At 34.4% G+C, this 18,393-nt stretch overlaps 2 protein-coding genes across 2 annotated transcripts; both read left to right on the forward strand.

The window, feature by feature from the left end:
* The first annotated feature begins 11,011 nt into the window (after positions 1-11,011).
* LOC111692289 lies at positions 11,012-12,093 on the forward strand. The gene has a single exon (XM_023456204.1). It carries the CDS (start codon positions 11,017-11,019, stop codon positions 12,091-12,093), a length of 1,077 nt encoding a protein of 358 aa, XP_023311972.1. The 5' UTR covers positions 11,012-11,016.
* A 3,383-nt stretch (positions 12,094-15,476) lies between these two features.
* Positions 15,477-17,146, forward strand: LOC108904168 (cytochrome P450 4C1-like). The gene is made up of 7 exons (XM_023456205.1): positions 15,477-15,701; positions 15,784-15,948; positions 16,013-16,122; positions 16,256-16,288; positions 16,320-16,365; positions 16,446-16,631; positions 16,687-17,146. The coding sequence occupies exons 2-7, from the start codon at positions 15,789-15,791 to the stop codon at positions 17,133-17,135; spliced, it is 984 nt and encodes a 327-aa protein (XP_023311973.1). The 5' UTR covers positions 15,477-15,701; positions 15,784-15,788; the 3' UTR covers positions 17,136-17,146.
* Positions 17,147-18,393: the final 1,247 nt, after the last annotated feature.

Genomic DNA, 18,393 nt, shown 5'->3' on the forward strand with positions numbered 1-18,393 from the left:
GTGCAGGGAAGTGCGCTGAACAAAACGCAATTTTTTATACTATACTATACCCACTTCATTTCAACATAAGATTTTTAAATTTATTAGAATTATATGTATTCTTATTTGGGTTTTATTATTATACAGGCTGTCCGGAAATTATGCAAAATTTGGTCATAGATTCTTAAGACAAATTTTGGAGATCCGTATTTTTTCTTTTTGCCAAGTGGTCCCCTCTTTCGGAGTTACAGCCCCCTGAAATCTGCCCCTAAAAATAGTCAGAACCCTGTTGTACGAGAATCACTAAATTTGGTGCACAGGGGTTTTCTGACATTCTGTGGAATTGATAGTGATGTGGAATTTGATAGTGCTACACTCCGAACTGTAACTCCGAAAGAGGGGGCACTTAGCAAAAATAGAAAATACGGGTCCCCTAAATTTGTCTTAAGAATCTGTAACCAAATTTTGTTGCATTAATTTCGGGATACCCTGTAGAGCAATTAAAGTAGACTTTGTGTTAGAATAAACCAAAACATCACAAAAATCTTAAAACGTATACTCGAATTTCGTAAACCAAATTTAATTTAGGTACATATTGTTGTTGATAAAAACTGGACTAATAATTTATTTTCTAATTTTTATTTAGGATTCAAGATGAACCGTAACAAATTTTTGTTAGAATTGGCTGCTCAGAAAAAGTTTGCATATGTATCAGAAGGTCTAAGTATTACCAATATTCTCAGTACTTCCACGTCTTCGTGTTCTGAGAAGTCCCTCTCGCCTATCCCAGAAGAAAACTATTTTCATAGTGGAGCATTTAAAGAATCTCTGTTGCAGGAAAAAATTGTTATTCAATCAAATGTTCTGATACCTAATACCTCTCAAGCAACGTTATCAACTGAGAGCGAACTGGTCACGATCAGTAATGATAAAACTAATTTACAAGAAGTAAAACCCCCTCAGTTCTTAAAACGAAGATCTGATATTGACTTTAAATTAAGAAATACTGAAGATAGTTTTACAAACTATAAAACTTCAAAAGTTGGCGATAATAATGAAATTATTCAAGAGGATGCTTCAATACGAGGAAATGTTTCTAAAAGCGGCACATTTCGTGAGCATTTACAAGAATCGGCTTGTATTTGTAATTTGAATAGACCTGAACTGGATCTCGAAAGTGTTCCTAAGAACAACCCTTTACCTGTGCAAACAAATATTCAGGATGGTAATATCGAAAATCTTGATTATACTACTCCCAAGAATGCGGATTTTATTGAAACTTCTATTACAAAATCTGCCTCCATTTTGGACTCAAATATTTATGACGACCCACAACATTTAGTTTCTGCATTTGATGAAATCGATTTGGAAGAAGATAAAACACATTTCGATGATTTTGAAGACTTTTCCAGTTCGGAATCTGAATGTATTCCTTCAGATTATTCAACAAGTTTAATTTCGGATCTAGATGAGCCAGAAATATTTGAGGTCATGAAAGTTGAAAAAACTTATTCAAAAATGGATCCGACTGAGCAACCAATCAAAGTTAATGACAATCTGCCAGCAGAAAATAAGGTAACATAAATTTTAGGGCATAACAGTAAGCCTGACTAATATTCTGCTATTGCAGAAAGCTGTGCCAAGAATATTAGATGTAAGTGTCAATCAAGATCCTGAACATGTCGGCCCAAACCTAATTTTTAATGATGAGTCAGAAACAATCCCAGTACGTAATAATAGTAGTACGTAGTAATAGTAGTTTCTTTTTAGGTATATGGCTTTTAGGTCTTATTTCAGTGGAGGAAATTTGTTTTTTTCGGACTAGTGGAAATTTTTTTACGCACTGAAAGTCCTTATATTGTTTAATTTCGATATGTTTTTAGAATACGAGTACAATATGTCTTTTTCGTACTCGACTGTTGACCGAACTGGTCTATGCCTCATTCGGTTAACTGCAGTTACGTGCATGCTATGATTTAGTTATCTAAAACATAGGTATTACGAGTAATTTACACCTAAATACTCTCAGAATAACCATCATTTTATACTATTAAAATAACTACGAATTCTATTAATCATATTTTAGTATGATACAAAAACAATGTTTTGAACATCTGCCCTAAAAAAAAAAAAAAAATTTTTTAAGATCTGTAGATCGAGTCGTGGAATGAGTCTACGCCTACCTATCCATCTATTAGACTACTAATTATTAAAAAAACATCTCACAGCAGGGTTGTAATGAGCAGGGAAACTAGATTTCTTTCCATTGGGGTCACATTAAAGATTATTGTTGTACACCATTTACTTACACGAGAAAATATAGAATTCGCAATTGTTTTAATAGCATAAACCCTGGAATGTTGCATAATGTCACGTTTTAGATGAATAAATCATAGCATACTTAATTATGGTTTTTGTAATTTATGGCAGTTATTTTACGAAATATGAATATTTCGAAAACGGTCAACTTTTCATATTGGTCAGGCCTATATCAACTGAAAGGTAGTTAAACTCTACATTCAGCAATAGAAAAAAATACAGGGTGATCTATTTGAAATAAAAAAGTTTTTGCAGTTAGAAATTGCTACAATGTAACTTGAAAAATGGAACACTTGGTTCAGTTCTTCAGTTTTATTTTACCAATATGGAGTAATCCACCTTATGTTCTTTCTTCGTGCCGCAAGACAAATTAATATTTCTTATTCAAATAAAGTTATAAAGACTTTTATGACCTCCATCTGTCAATTTTTTTAGTCAAATAATAATAACTCTGAAACGCCTAGGTATAAGTGTAGGGTATGCTATATGTTTTCGACTCAAAATTTTATGATTTTTCAAAAAATGCAAAATTATATTAGGTGTTCCATTTACTCCCAATCAGGAAGTTAGTATCGGCACAGAATTTATAGATCACTCTGTATAGTCGCCAATATTTTTAACAAGTGCAGCAAAATACACAATTAATATCTGTAAAAAAAATTCTTCTACGTATAGAGGGAAAAAAGTTGTGGAGGAATTATCCACTAATAACACACCCAGTATATTTATATTATAAATTTATTTTTCTTTTCTTTTCAGGAAATTTATAAGAAATACATAAGAAAACCGTCAGCTAGAGAAAGACCAACAATGTGTCCTTTCTGTTTTGATGATGTGATTACACATTTCCCCCGACATCTCTTAAGACATCACAAGGACCGTGAGGAAGTAAAGAAAATTAAAGAACTTAATCCAAAAAGTATAGAACGAAGAGCATTGATTGCATCTTTAAGAAAACAAGGATATTTCCATTTAAAAATGGAAAAAATGTCAAAAACCCCGTAAGAAACTCCAACAATCCTAATACTAATTACGCCGTATGTTCATATTGTCTTGCAGATTACTCAAAATCTTTGCTATATAAACATGTTAAACAATGTAAGAGTAAACCAGTTGATGTTTATAAACCGGGAAAAAATTGTTTGTCTAATTCTCAAACATTTATGGCTTCCATAATGGCCAACAGTGATACACTTTTAAGATCACTAAGAATTAGAGAAGAAGTTTTCCAACATATGATTGCTGACGACATAAGCTTAACGGCGAAAAGTGATGTTTTGATATGTTTATATGGAGAGATACTTTTATCGAAACATAAAAGAGAACAAATTTCAACTCTGATTTCTTCAAAGATTAGAGAAATGGCCAGGATGCTGATTGTGTTAAGGTCAATAAATCCAGATATTAAATATCTTTTTGATGCTCTCAAGCCAGAACTGTTTAATTGCTTTGTAATGGCAGTAAAAAATATTAGCGGATATGATTCCCAACAAAAAAGTTTTAGAGCTCCCTCTTTGGCTTTACATATGGGAAAAAATCTGAAAGTTGTATGTAGTGTAGCTTATAAAGTGGTACTTCAAAGAAAAAAATTTCCAACAATTACATGGAAAAACTTTGACAAAAAAAGGCAAGAATTAAAAGATTTAAAGAAACTTATTGAGGGGCATTGGTGCAACGAAATTTCCAGCTTAGCTCTTAAGGTATTAAAGGAAAGAAACTGGGAGAAACCTACGGAATTACCACTGGCAGGCGACATACTTCTTTTTAAAAATTATATTTACGAGCAAGCTGAGAACGCATTTGAAAATTTAACTCATAATATTAATAATCCAAAGGAATACAAAATTCTTACTGAATGTATTTTGGCTCATACAATTATGTTCAACAGGAAGAGAGTGGGAGATGTTCAATATTTAACTATTGAAACATATATCAGAGAAATTCCTAATACTGAACAAAAAGCATTTACTCAGTCACTAACTGAAGTCGAAAGATTACTGAGCCATCAATTTAAACGAGTGGTTACTGGAGGAAAAGGATCCAAACCTGTTCCAATTTTATTTAATAAAAAATGCAAGCCTATATAAAGTGCCTGTTACAGATAAGGGAAATAGGTACTATAGTACCAAAATCAAACCCGTATCTTTTTGCTAATCCAGGTTCAGAAAAAAAATGGATGATTGGAGGAAAAGTGATTAGAAAGTTTGCCAACAATTGCGAGGCCGAACGACCGACGCTGCTTACGTCTACCAAATTCCGAAAACATATAGCCACAACCTTACAACTAATGAATATGCAACCGGAGGAAATGGAACAATTAGCCACATTTATGGGGCACACAAAAAAGACCCATGCTGAATTTTATAGGTAAATTTTTGCAAATTGATCCACTTGACCTGAAGCAGAATATTAAACATGAGGGTTTTAAACAATAAAATTAAAATAAAGTTGATTAAAAGTCTGCAAATAAAAAAAACTTAAAAAACTTCATTTTATCGCCCCCATTTTATAATCAAATGGAGATCCAAATCGACAACAATTAATCCAAAATTGTCAAATGAATTTACAACATGAATTTGCCAGTTCTTGATTAACAATTGTCGATTTCCATTTTCAACTTTAGCTATTCAAGAATTTTCCATCAAACCATAAATCATATTAAAAATACACACCATCTAAATGGTTTGTATTTTTAATATGACTAATGATATACACAGAACCTATAGTGTTTTTCTGCACATGTCATTATCACTCTTATTATTTTTTTATCACCACAGATTACCACAAGATGTCTATCAAACAGCAAAAGTGGCAAAAGTACTCCTATTGCTCGAAAAAGGAAGGGGGAATCATTTTCAAGGAAAAACAATAAATGAAATACAATTAAAAAACGACATATACTACAGTTCAAACTCCTCTGAAGATGAGGACGAGGAGGAGGGTAAAAGGACTGTTAAAAAAGTTTGTAAGAGAATGGCAAATACAAATTTATTAGAAAGAAAGGAAGAAAGCTTGAAAGAACAGACTGTTACAGATTTGCATCCAACTAAAGAAAAACGACAAGAAGACAACAGAAAGAAAATAGACACAATGCACATATGCAATGACAACTTGACGGTTGATAATGAATCGGATACTGACGAAGTTACAGAGCCAGAAAACTACACAAACAGGACTAATAAGAAGAGGAAAACGATCAACACAAAGAAAAGAGACACAGTGAATACATGCGAAGACAGCCTAGACAGTAATGAATCTGATAATGACGAAGTTACAGAACAAAAAAGCCATGCAAGCAGGATAAATAACAAAAAGAAAAAGAAAAAGAATAAGAATTATAAAAATAAAAGTACGAAAGATAAAAAAATTGCGGGTCGTATGCGATGGTTGCAAAAGGAGAAAAAAATTGTACTTAAGTACTTTGAAAAACACATTCAGAATAAAATAACACCAAAGAAACACGAGTGCAACCAGTTTCTTGTGAGACACGGGAAGGAACTTCCGAATAAGGATTGGGTTAGGGTAAAAACGTTGGTTTATAACACCTTTAAAGGGAATTAAGGTTAATAATACAATATATTTTTGTCAATAAGCTTCTTCGAGAAGTGTGAGGTCATTTCTTTATTTCTTTTCTTATGTTTTCTTTTTTTAATTATACAGCCTACACAAACGGTGTGCGGTGCATGGAAGTGGTGGAAGCAAATTACATGTTTATACTATAAAAAATATAAAATTATAAATTTGTGGTATCTAATCCCAATTACAGTAACTTGAACAAATTTATACTTTTATAATATTTTTTAGAGTATTAACATGTGAATATTGCTTCCACCGCTTCCATACATCGCACGCCGTTGGCCTACACATTATTATTACATTATTATTCTTTTAATGTTATAACCAGAATGTGAATATTGTGACTAGTAAATGTATTAGCAAAAATGTGTTTTTTAATGGCTAAAACTAAAAATTAACCTGTCTCAGGATTTTGCATAAATACTACGTAGGTACGTACAAACAAAATCAATTTATCGGCTACATTTGGAGCTTATTGTAAAACCACATCCTAAATCCTATTAGATTTGAATTTAGTATAAAGAATGTTGCAATTTGCAAACATTTCTCTGATTTCCAACCCAGTTGCATCTGCAAATCCTCCTCCTCCTGTTAATGGAGTCACGTTGTTTGGCATTTGTAAATTTGAGTCATATTCATAATAAGGCTTACTATTTTTTTCAAAAAATCCATCTCTTAAGAGATTATGAAGACAACAAGTTACCATAATCAGCTTATCACATACCTCCGGTTTCACAGCTATTGGTGTATAATAATAGATGCGAAAAACTTGACATAATAGACCAATTGCATTTTCAGTGACACGTCTGGCCCTACACAGTCGATAATTGTAAATAGTTTTTCTCTTTTATCACCTCAAATGTCGGTGCAATCTAAACGCTTCATCTCCAACCACTATGTAAGGTAACTTCCTATTTGAATTCGGAAGACATTCGTCATTTGGAAATAAGTTTCCTGAGTACACCTGGTTGCCCATCATTGAACTAGAAAAAACAGCACTGTCTCCCTCTTTGCCGTAGGCACCCACATCAACAAATACAAATTTGCAGTGTGCATCAACCATTGCCAGCAGAACTATTGGAAAAAAGTCTTTATAGTTGTAAAATCGAGATCCACTGTTGTTGGGACAAAAAATTCGGATATGTTTTCCATCGACTCCTGCAACACAGTTGGGAAAATGCCATTTTCTCCAAAATTCCAATGCTTTTTCTTTCATATTTTCACCACTATATGATGGTAGAAAAATTGAAACTAATTGTAAACATAAAACTTCCAATGTTTCTCGAATAATAACTGAGATGTAGCTGAATGATATGCGGAAGGCAAATGAAAGGGATCTAAATGTCTCTCCCGTAGCCAAAAATCTGAAATACAAAACTGTTTTTAAACGCTAGCTACCTACTTAATAGTATTACAGATTTTATATATTTTTTAGCTGAGGACTGCAAAATACGCTGGAAACATATTCGTGATAACTATTTGAAAAACAAAAGAAAGCAAAAGCAAGGAACTGGTTCCGCGGCATCATCGCGACCAACCAAGTGGCCACTATTTGAACACCTGAAATTTTTAGAATTAGTAAAGTCTGATCGAAGGTATGAACTTATGTCTTTTTTTGTTTATGAGCAAATTAATCCTTTTATACTTATTACAGGCGAATTCAAAATTTCGAAGAAAGTCAAAACGACAATAATTCACAATCCCAAACATTCCATGGTGATGATGTTAGTGATTCAGAATCCCAAAATAGGACAGTATGCAACGAAATTCAGGACGTAACATCACCGGAATCTATCGATTTGAACATACCTGCAAAAAGAACAAAACCTAATACGGACACAAGTTGTTCAAACATTCCCAATCGTTCAAACACTCCCAGTCGTTCGAACACTCCCAGTCATTCGAACACTCCATCACTGTCAAGAAACCTTAATAAACCTTCAACATCGGCAAGATCAAAACTGTCGAAAGATTTAGAAGAGAGGTCAAAGGAGCGCATGGAAATTTATTCAAAACTCACTGATCAAAATGAAGACGAGGTTGATTTGTTTATGAGGAGCATGGCTCTAATGATGAAGAAATTACCTCCTAATTTAATTAACCAAGCCAAATTGCAAATTTTAACCCTAGTAACAAATCTCCAAGCATCAATAGATACTCCACAGCAACTACAAAATCCTACTCCATCAATGCCAATATTATCAAGCCATCCGCAAAATTTTTCAAATACAACAGACCAAGTTTTATAATCCCCACTTCCATCAAATGACGAACCACGTATCCTAGGTACTCCAACCGATTCAGTAAACGCTACTCAACCACCAACTTCTTCAGCTAACTCACAATACAATTACACAATGAGTGGACAATATTTCCAACTGTGAAGATGTTTACTTGTCTTTCTAAATTTTAAATAAAATTTGTCTTACCTTAGTGTCAGTGCTAATTTTTCTTCTGCAGAAATTGGAGACTTTACTCTGTTTGTGGATTGCTTTTTTAAATCGTTTTGAACTAGGCTTAACACAAAATTAAATTGATCTTTATCAAGTTTGAAGAAGCTACGACATTTTTCTTCATCAGCATTTAGATGATTCTTTATAAGGAACTTGTAATACCCTTCTCCATTTCGAGATTCATACATCTCACTTATTTCATTGCACATCGATAACAACAGCCTCAGATCATCATCATGCTCTTCTTCTAATAACATTAATGCTCTTAAAATATTCCTATTCATCATGACAACTTTCACTTAAATTGAAGTTAACTAACTACCCGAACACAGAGCAGTACTGGGTGTACCCACGACTGCAAAAAAAAACGCACACCACACACGCTTGACAAAAATAAAAAAACAGACGCCCACAGCGGATACCGCCCCCCCGCGCAGCACAGCGAAAACTGGACAACACGAGAAAAAACCACACCTAGAGAAAACAAAATGAGAATAGAGATCAAAAGGGGCAAAATAAAAAAGAGTAAAAAAAAGACACTCAATCTTTTATACTTAATAGTGCAGCGGTGGGATTGGCTTGCGTGCCTAACACCGAAAATTGCAGTGAATAAGTGAAAAGTGAATAATATTACAAACTTCTAATTGATTGGAACTTTCGCTAAAGTGCAGCGATTAGTTGGTGTCACTGAGCCGAAGTTGTTTTGTCAGCGCGGCCCACACTTATGTAAACTATTTAGTTTTTGTTCACGGACTTTGTTGACTTTATTGGTGTGCCATTAAATTGTTATTTATGAACCTTCTTGAAGCTGTAACTAATTACTGATTAGATAGGACCAATAGTCCGGGTGAGTGGAACACATTTAATTATATACGTGAGAAACAACTTGCGGATTTCCTCTCGTGGCTATGGCTACTGACACTTCCAAAACTACTCACAAGGGTCGAGTTATAGTTAGTGCTCAATATGAGAAGAGCTCGAGAGGTGTCAAGCTCGTCAACGGAGAGCTCCAGTGACGATAATAAAACAAGACATCGATATAGTCGTCGTTTTGAAACTGAAAGAAGTTTCACTCCTCCGACTAGTCAGATGCAAGGTATGCCTTCCACTTCGTCAACATCTGAAACTTATGCAAGAATCCAGCAGCTACAACAATTAGTTAATAGTTTAATGGCAGAATTAGCTGCGCCAGGTGCAATCAAAACAGAAACTTGAGGCCAGAATGCATACCAGAATTTTGGCCTGGAAATCCGAACCTGAATTCCAATAAATGGTTGGACAAGATAGAACAGCTCGGTAACATATATAACTGGGATGATGCTGCAAAAATCTTTGTGATGCAGACACGATTATTTGGTGTCGCTAGAAAATGGTACGACAATCTCATCTCATACAGTCGTACGTGGACCGAATGGAGGCAACTAATACACTAATACACCTTTCCTGTTCACCAAGACTATGCGACCGTTTTAAAAACAATGCTAGCATATCAAAAGAGCCAAACCGAGACTTGGGAAAATTATTATTTTAAGAAAATGGACCTAATCCAAGGGTGCAAGATTGCTGGTCGTGATGCGGTATCTTATGTTATAGATGGCATCAGCGATCAAAACGGTATCTTGTGTTATAGATGGCATCAGCGATCAAAACGTGCAGACTGGTGCCAGAGCAGAAAGATATCGGACCCCCGAAGCATTTTACGCTGAATATTTGTCCACTCTCCAAAATTGCGCGACATCACGTGCATAATTTATTAACTATAAGAAAATGGGTTCGAACAAGCTGAAAACGAGAGACAAGAAACCCTATGAGAAGAAAACCAAAAAATGTTACAACTGCGGAAATCTTGAGCAATATTTGCAAAATAGCACAAAACCTAAGAAACAGTGCACCAGGTGTAATCGTGTGAGACATCTTGCAAACGATTATAGACGAAATGAGTCAACCGCCAAAGCCCACCACGCAAAAGTTCATCAGTCGCTGTCGCATCATGAAAAGTATTTCTTTGATTGTGAACTAAATGGACGAAGAAGTAGAGCCTACGTCGATACTGGATGCGGACCTGTCGTGATTCAGGAAAGAGAAGCTGAGTTGCTGGACTTGAAATGAGAACCTTGCGACTTAATTATCAAGGGTTATGCAGGCGGTTCTGTCCGATTGGGTTCTATACAAGTAACCCTAAAAGTTGACCAAATTGAGAAGTCAGTCCAGGCAATAATAATACTTAAACAGGCACAGCAAATTCCAGTTGTCATCGGCCAAGACTTTTTAAATAAAGAAGGGATTACAGTGTTGATTAAAGAAGGGCAGGTTAGCATCATAGGCGATCAAGAATTGCCTGTGGATGTTACAAAATTTCCTCAGAGGAAAAATGTTATTTGGGCCAAGGATGCAACCGTCGTACCACCTGGAACAAAAATCTATCCATTACTAAACTACATGAAAGTTTTAACGCACATTCTGACAATCAAGTGTCATACGGGATATTCGCTAAGGTCTTTAATGAAGAATTAAAATTTTTTTTTGGATATCCAAGAAAGAATATATGCAACACCTGCACAAAGTTCCTAGTTAATACAGGGTGACCCAAAATTACCGAAGGGGTTTGAATTCCTTATAACTTTTTTTATTAAAATATATTTTTTTATTTCTTTTCAGTATTTTGTAAAGAAGACTTGGGGAATTTAAAATGGAACAGTACACAATTGAACAACGTGCTCAAATCGTTGAACTTTATTTCTCAAATCAACGGTCCATTGTTTTGACTCAGCGTGCATATCGTCGTTATTTTAATGTGCGTGTTGGACCCTCAGAGTCAACAATAAACCGTCTGGTTGCAAATTTTCGACAACAAGGGGCAGTAAGGAACCTTCCTGGTGCCGGCAGACGACGAACGGTGCACACGGATGACAATATTGAACGGGTACAGGAGAGTATTCGGGAAGATGGAGAAACATCAACCAGGAGACGTTCGACACAACTTGGCCTCTCACGAGGGTCGCTGCAGAGAATTTTGCATACAATAAGAATGTTTCCATACAAAATTCAGCTTGTCCAAGAATTAAAACCGACAGATTACCAGCAACGACTTGATTATGCAATTTATTTCCGGCAAAAAGCAGAAGAAAATCATGATTTTATTCATAATTTAATTATGAGCGACGAAGCCCATTTCCAATTAAATGGGTTCGTTAATAGGCAAAATTGCAGGATATGGGCTACGGAAAATCCAAGAGTAGTTCAACAGCGACAATTACACCCACTTAAGTGTACTGTTTGGTGCGGTATTTCGTCGGAAAGGATAATTGGCCCATATTTTTTTGAAAATGAACACGGTGTCGCCGTTTCCATCACTGGTGTTCGATATCGGACAATGTTAGAAAATTTTTTAAGGCCAGCCGTGGAAAACCATCCGCAAGTATGGTTCCAACAGGATGGAGCCACAGCGCACACTGCGAGGGACACAATGGCTCTTTTACGCGACACCTTTGGTGAACGAATTATTTCGCGTACCAGCGATTTTAATTGGCCTCCGCGTTCACCGGATTTAACCGCTCCAGATTTTTTCCTTTGGGGTTATTTGAAAGGAAAAGTCTATATTAATAAGCCTAGAACCATCCAGCAATTAAAAAACAATATACGTGACGAAATCAACAACATAACACCTGAAGTTTTGCGAAAGGTTATGGAAAATGTTTTGGAAAGAGCACGAATATGCGAAGCAGAAAATGGCCACCACTTGCGAGATATAATTTTTCATAATTAAATTAAAAATATTCTCCTACTGTATTTAAAAAAAAATTTTTTATAATTATGTCTTAAATAAAAAGTTATAATGAACTCAAACCCCTTCGGTAATTTTGGGCCACCCGGTATAAGGCAAGCTGAACTGGAACCTAATGAAGAAACTTTAAAAACTCTTAAAAGAGATAAGGAAATTCATCTTAGAAAAGCAGACGTGTTCAAAAGCAAATTAGCCGAAGTTCAAAAATCAGCAGATTCTTCTGAAATGATAATATGTTTTGATTATGAAAAAAATCTACCTTTGCCTGTGACTAACGCACAAGATGAATATTATATTAGTCAGTTATGGCTACATGTTTTTGGTATTCACAACCTAAAAACTCATAAAGCAATAATGTATACTTACACGGAGTCCCAAAAAGGACCGAATGAAGTTATAACGTGTTTGTCTGATTACATTGAAAAACACAAGGATCCGCTACAAACAAAGCTAAAAAATGTTTGTGATCACGCATATAGCCAAAAAAAAATCGAATTCTTTTTACTTATCTAGACCAGTTATGCAAACGTAACGTTTTTAACGATATTGAAGTATGGTATCCTGTTCCAGGGCACTCTATGATGCCAGTTGATAGAGACTTTGGTGCCATCGAGAAAAAAAGATTAAAACTAGAAGTGGTTGACAACCCTGAGATTTACGTTGAATTAATCAAGACGTGCAGAAAAAAAAATTCCTTTGAGGTCGTATTTGTTCAACACAGCCTCAGATCAAATGGAGAGCTAGCTCCAGGCGATAGAATCCTTAAAGTCAAAGATTATAAACAATGGGTTGTGCCATACGTCAAGACTTCGGTACCAGGTATTTCTAAGACACGGTTCGCCAAATTTGAAAGCGGAAAACCCATTCAAACTAGAGAGTCTATGACAGGAACATGCAACAATACGGGTAACTCTATAAAGTGGGTATGAACAGAAAAATTTCTAGTAATCCTAAACTGGCTTACGGCGACAGTTACTTGAAAATAAAACCTAAAAAGTTTGAGTCTGTTACAAAACTTATGAAACTAGTTATCTCGAGCGATATTGAATTCTACACGAGGACCCTTATTAACGTTGAAAATGTGACTTCGGCCAACCACCATGACACCGCGGATGACGAACAATACATTGAAAGTGATACTGATATTTATGAGTAAAGTCTGTTGTATACTTTAATTTTTAAGAAATAAAATTTTGGATTAATCTGAATTTTTATTTTGTAACCTACTTAAGAAAGCGTGTAAACAAATTACAATAATTTTTTATAGTTTTGATAAAATAAAGCAAAAGTTTCTAATTTTCATGTTCTGAACTTTTTTTTTTACAAAAAGTAGCTGTCCAGATTTTCAAAATTTTTTTTGTCGTAATCAAATAAATTTTTAATTATATGTTGTATATTACTATATTGACTAAAGGTACAAGTTTTAATTAAAAATTATACACATGATGATCACAAAAAAATTTAGGTGTGGGAAAGTTTTAAAACTTTCAAACAGCTATAACTCAGAAACTAAAAAGTGTGACTTAACCACTTTTTGGTTACACATACATATTTAATAATACAAAAAAATGCCAATATTTTTTAAATTGTAACTAATTAATAATTGTTTTTTTTTAATTTAGAGCTTAGGAGAAATCATAAAAGAGTCAGTTACAGGGAGGCAAATTTTAGAATGCAATTGTACGGTTAATTTTTTGTGGTCCTGATGGATGTTTGTATGTATAAGAAAATTTGATATCTGACTTTATTTCACTAAAGTTGATCTATATTTTATTACTTTCATTCATTCAATATGTGCTCATATTAACCACAATTTCAGTTGTAGCAACAAAAAATTTTTAGAGCGTGTACGGCAGGCCTTTTACCATATTTACTGATTGTGCTGCTTTTGTATGTACTTCTAAAAAAAATAGTTTTAAATCAACGGATTGCGCGCTGGGTTTTGCACTTTAGCGAGTATCGATATGAAATAAAACAGTGTCTTAAAGGCACCATGATGATGCGGTAAATCACCACCAATACTGAGGATACAAGTAATATTCGGTATGTTAATATCGTACCAGTAACTGAGGCTGATTGGCTTTTGGCAGCTCAACAGCATGATGATATTAGAAAAATTAGTGAACTTTTGGAAACAGGCAACTATAGTAGGATCATATTCGATGCAAAGTAATAAAATCATTGCCTGTCAAGGGATTCAATGCAGTACGGTTTGAAGAGGTTTAAAAATTGAATAATTTCTTTATGCATTATGAAGCGATGAAGGGCTCAGTTCACGTCTGGCACCCCCGTTCCTACAAAAATTTCTTTATTCTCATGAACTATTTATTTTAAATGTAATTTATTATAAATCCAATTTGTTTTTTAATTTCCACATATATACTGCATTTTACCTCTGTACCCGTCACTTTTGTTTACTTGTATCTTGGAGGCGGTCTCTGATTTACGATCAATCTCGCCAGCTTAGTATTTGACGTACAACCGACTACTTCGTTCACTCGATGCACCTGGGCGACTACAGCTAGTACCAGAACACAATCCGTACGATGCGGTATTTCAGGTTTTACATTCAATTTCATTTTAAATTTGCTTTACTTTGCATCGAATACGATCCTACTATATGAAGAACACAAATATATTTTTAATCAATATGAAGGGTGGCAAGGTTTATAAAACTACGCCATATGGTCCCCGTTGGGTTGTTCCAAGACGCGCGCGATTTCAAATTGTCCGACTAAATCATGATGTAGGGCATTTTACAGGATGCAAGATATATGAACTAGTAGCTCACAACTACTGGTTCTCAGGAATGCGTCACTTCACAAAAAAATGTACCGGGTGCGGCTAAAGTAACTATATGATGTAAAAAAAAATGTAACTTGTGAACATTTCATATTTTTTTTTCTATTTCAGGAATTAAACTTGGGAGAATATATAAAAATGGAACGCTATACAATTGCGCAAAGAACTAAGATTGTTTTTCTATTCCTTGAAAATAATCGTTCGATAATTAATATTCAACGTGCATACAGAAGATTTTATGGTGTAAGAACTGCTCCAACGGGTCCAANTTTCAATAAATAACTAATCAGAAAATTGCTAATAATATATAATCTGAAAACGGCAAATTTTTTAGAATGTCGTTTAGTTTAATTTGGAAATAGTGGTTCAGTTATACTGCTCTCAAAATGTTGTCTCTCTATGTTGGCTGATATATTCTTCATAGAGCAATACACGTTTTCCAATATCTCTCCGTCTGGACGTAGCTTAAGGCGGCGCTTACATAAGAAACAAATTCGTATGAAAATCAGTTTCTCACGAAATTATATAAATTTTTAACATTCGTACGAATAGAGAGGTTACAAGTGCTACCGCTCAAGCAGAAATACATGTGTTTGTTTTAATCTAACATTTCGTACTACAGATTTTCGTACGAATTCACATCCACTGTAACAGCCACCTAAGATGCATTAAAGTTATGTGCAAATTTTCACTGTATTGCACTAATTCTCTGCACAATAAATTTTTCTTAATTAGTTTTAGAAATAATACATTATAAGTATTTAGCGACACCAAAAAGTATCAAATAGGTAAGTATAAAATTATTAAATAAAAATCAATATTAACAAATTCGAGAAAAAGTGTAAATTTAAAATTTTAAATATTTTTTAGGTACAATGTTTCTAGTTATTACTTTACTTACTGCAATATTGGCAATAATTTTCGGTTTTAAATATATGCCAGAATTTAATAGATATTACACATTAATAGTGAAACTGCCAGGTCCAAAAATGTATTCAATTTTGGGAAATTTGCCGGACCTCCTAAGTGACGAAGGTAGGTCATATTTACCATTTAAATATATACTTACTTAATATATTTGGGTTGCACATACTTTCAGCTACTCTTTTTAAAAAGATTAGACAATGGAGCAAGGAATATTATCCAGTGTACAAGCTATCAACTGCTCTTTACTTCTCAGCCAATATAAGTAGTCCAGAAGATTTTGAGGTATAAACACTTCAAAATATTAATATTTCTTTATTTGAACACAAATTATTATTTCCAGAATCCATTTTACACTTCCCAATATTTTCCTTTTCACAATGTTTGCTCGTGTAAGTAAAAGTTTTGTTTTTTTTAGGCAATTGCGTCTACGACAAAAAATATAGAAAAAGGTAGACCGCACCTTTTTCTATATTTTCTATACATTTTTAGATTTATGGTTGGGAGAAGGTCTTTTAACAAGTACTGGTATGAATAAAGCTGATATTTCCTCTTTGGAATTTGAAAAATAAAACCAAAAAACTAAAATAAGTATTCTTTATTTTCAGGGTCCAAGTGGCAAACCAGGAGAAAAATATTAACCCCTGCTTTCCACTTCAGTATCTTGCAGCAATTTGTAGGTGTGTTTACAACTGAAACTGATCATTTGGTAAAAGAATTGAGGAAAATTTGTCACAAACCTTATATAAATGTTGTACCATACATTTCGCAGTTTACCTTAGGTGCAATCAACGGTGGGTACAAATAAATTGGCTTTTCACAAATTATTAATAATATTTTGGATGGCAGAAACTTCAATGGGTACCAAATTAAATGTCGAAAATGAAGAAGATAGGTCATATTGCGATGCCACCCATCAAATAGGAAAGATAATAACGCACCGAATAACAAGACCTTGGCTGTATTTCAATAAATTATATTATTTTTTTATGATTCCCGGTTACAAGGAGAAACGATTGGTAAAAATCTTGCACAATTTTACAAATAATGTGATTGCGGAAAGATCAAAAGAATTTGAAACATTTAAGGTGCCCATCAGCGAAAACGATGAGGAGTTTAATTATTCGAAAAGAAAGAAATTAGCCATGTTAGACTTATTGCTTAATGCCAAAATCACCAATGAAAGTATTGACGACAAAGGAATTCAGGACGAAGTTAATACTTTTATGTTTGAGGTCAGTGCATTATTTATATATTCATTGTTTTTAGTAAATACATCAACGAAATGCAAAAATTAGTTACTCCTTATTATCTAAATTAAATTTTTATTAATTTCGTTTCATTTATTTTACTCACACTGTATAACGTCACTTTTAATATAACACCTACATTAACTCCATAATTACTCTAAATTATCCCACACTAACATTGTGCACCACCCGTATTATGGAACCCGTCCCACATCTAACGTAGATGGCGCGGAACCGGAATTGTAAAATACGTGACGGCCTTTACATTAGCGTTGGGAATAATCGAATTATTTTCACAATCGAATAATTAGTAATAATTCATATTTCAAAATCGAATTGGTAATTCGAATTATTTAGTAGAATTATAAATTTATATTATACCTTGTTACGGGGGGTCGGTTTTGGATTTGTAAAAAAAAATTATAGATGTCTAATTTTTACAGCGGAACGGGTGTTGTGAGAGCATGAGAGTGTTCCTAACCTTCCTTTCGCCCGTTTGTCCAGCTAGCCTTTGATTTGGGAAACGTATGTGTGTGTTAGACTTAATTTTTGAGTGGGTGTGACTCGTGTTTGGGTGTATGAATGTCTGATTGTCCGTAATTATTGCCTGGGCGCCATCTGTCTATTTGACAGAACCTGTAAGTGTGAATGTGCGTGAGTGGTTTGCCTAATGTAAGTATTTTATTGCGTATTCTCCGTATTCTGTGGACCCTGTTTGGCCTTTGGATCTATTGCGAACAGGACACAGTTTGACGAGGAAGGATTCAATGATTGAAAGAATGCAGAAGTTCGAGTAGCTCAACACGAAAACTCTCTAAATCATAAATCCTGCATTCTCGCTTTAAGAGCTTGGGGTATGATTCGCGGCAATATCCAATCTTCCTTAACTGCCCAACTTAACGAAGAAATTTCTTACTGGAAGAACATTTTAAAGAGGGTTGTTGCTGTAATAAAAGGATTAGCTTCTAGAGGTCTTCCGCTTTTAGAGGAAGTAATGAAAAATTTGGTGACCAGCACAGTGGAAATTACAATATGCTTCTAGAATTAATAGCAGAGTTTGTCCCATTACTAACCAAACACATTGAAAGATATGCAAACCAGGGATCAGGAACAACTAGCTACCTTTCGAAAACTATCTGCGACAGTAGAATAGTTGTGCCGATTCTGCTCCACAATTCAAGATGGCGACTGGAGCAGGATCGGCATAGCTTTCAGCCGGCTACGTCACATCGGCTGACGTCTGCGCGGTAGAGGTTGATGACCGTTCGTGAAGACTAGAAGTATTATTTATGTATGGATCTATTAT

This window comes from Anoplophora glabripennis, unplaced genomic scaffold (genome assembly GCF_000390285.2).
Source record: "Anoplophora glabripennis isolate ALB-LARVAE unplaced genomic scaffold, Agla_2.0 scaffold1279, whole genome shotgun sequence".
Classification (NCBI taxonomy): domain Eukaryota; kingdom Metazoa; phylum Arthropoda; class Insecta; order Coleoptera; family Cerambycidae; genus Anoplophora; species Anoplophora glabripennis.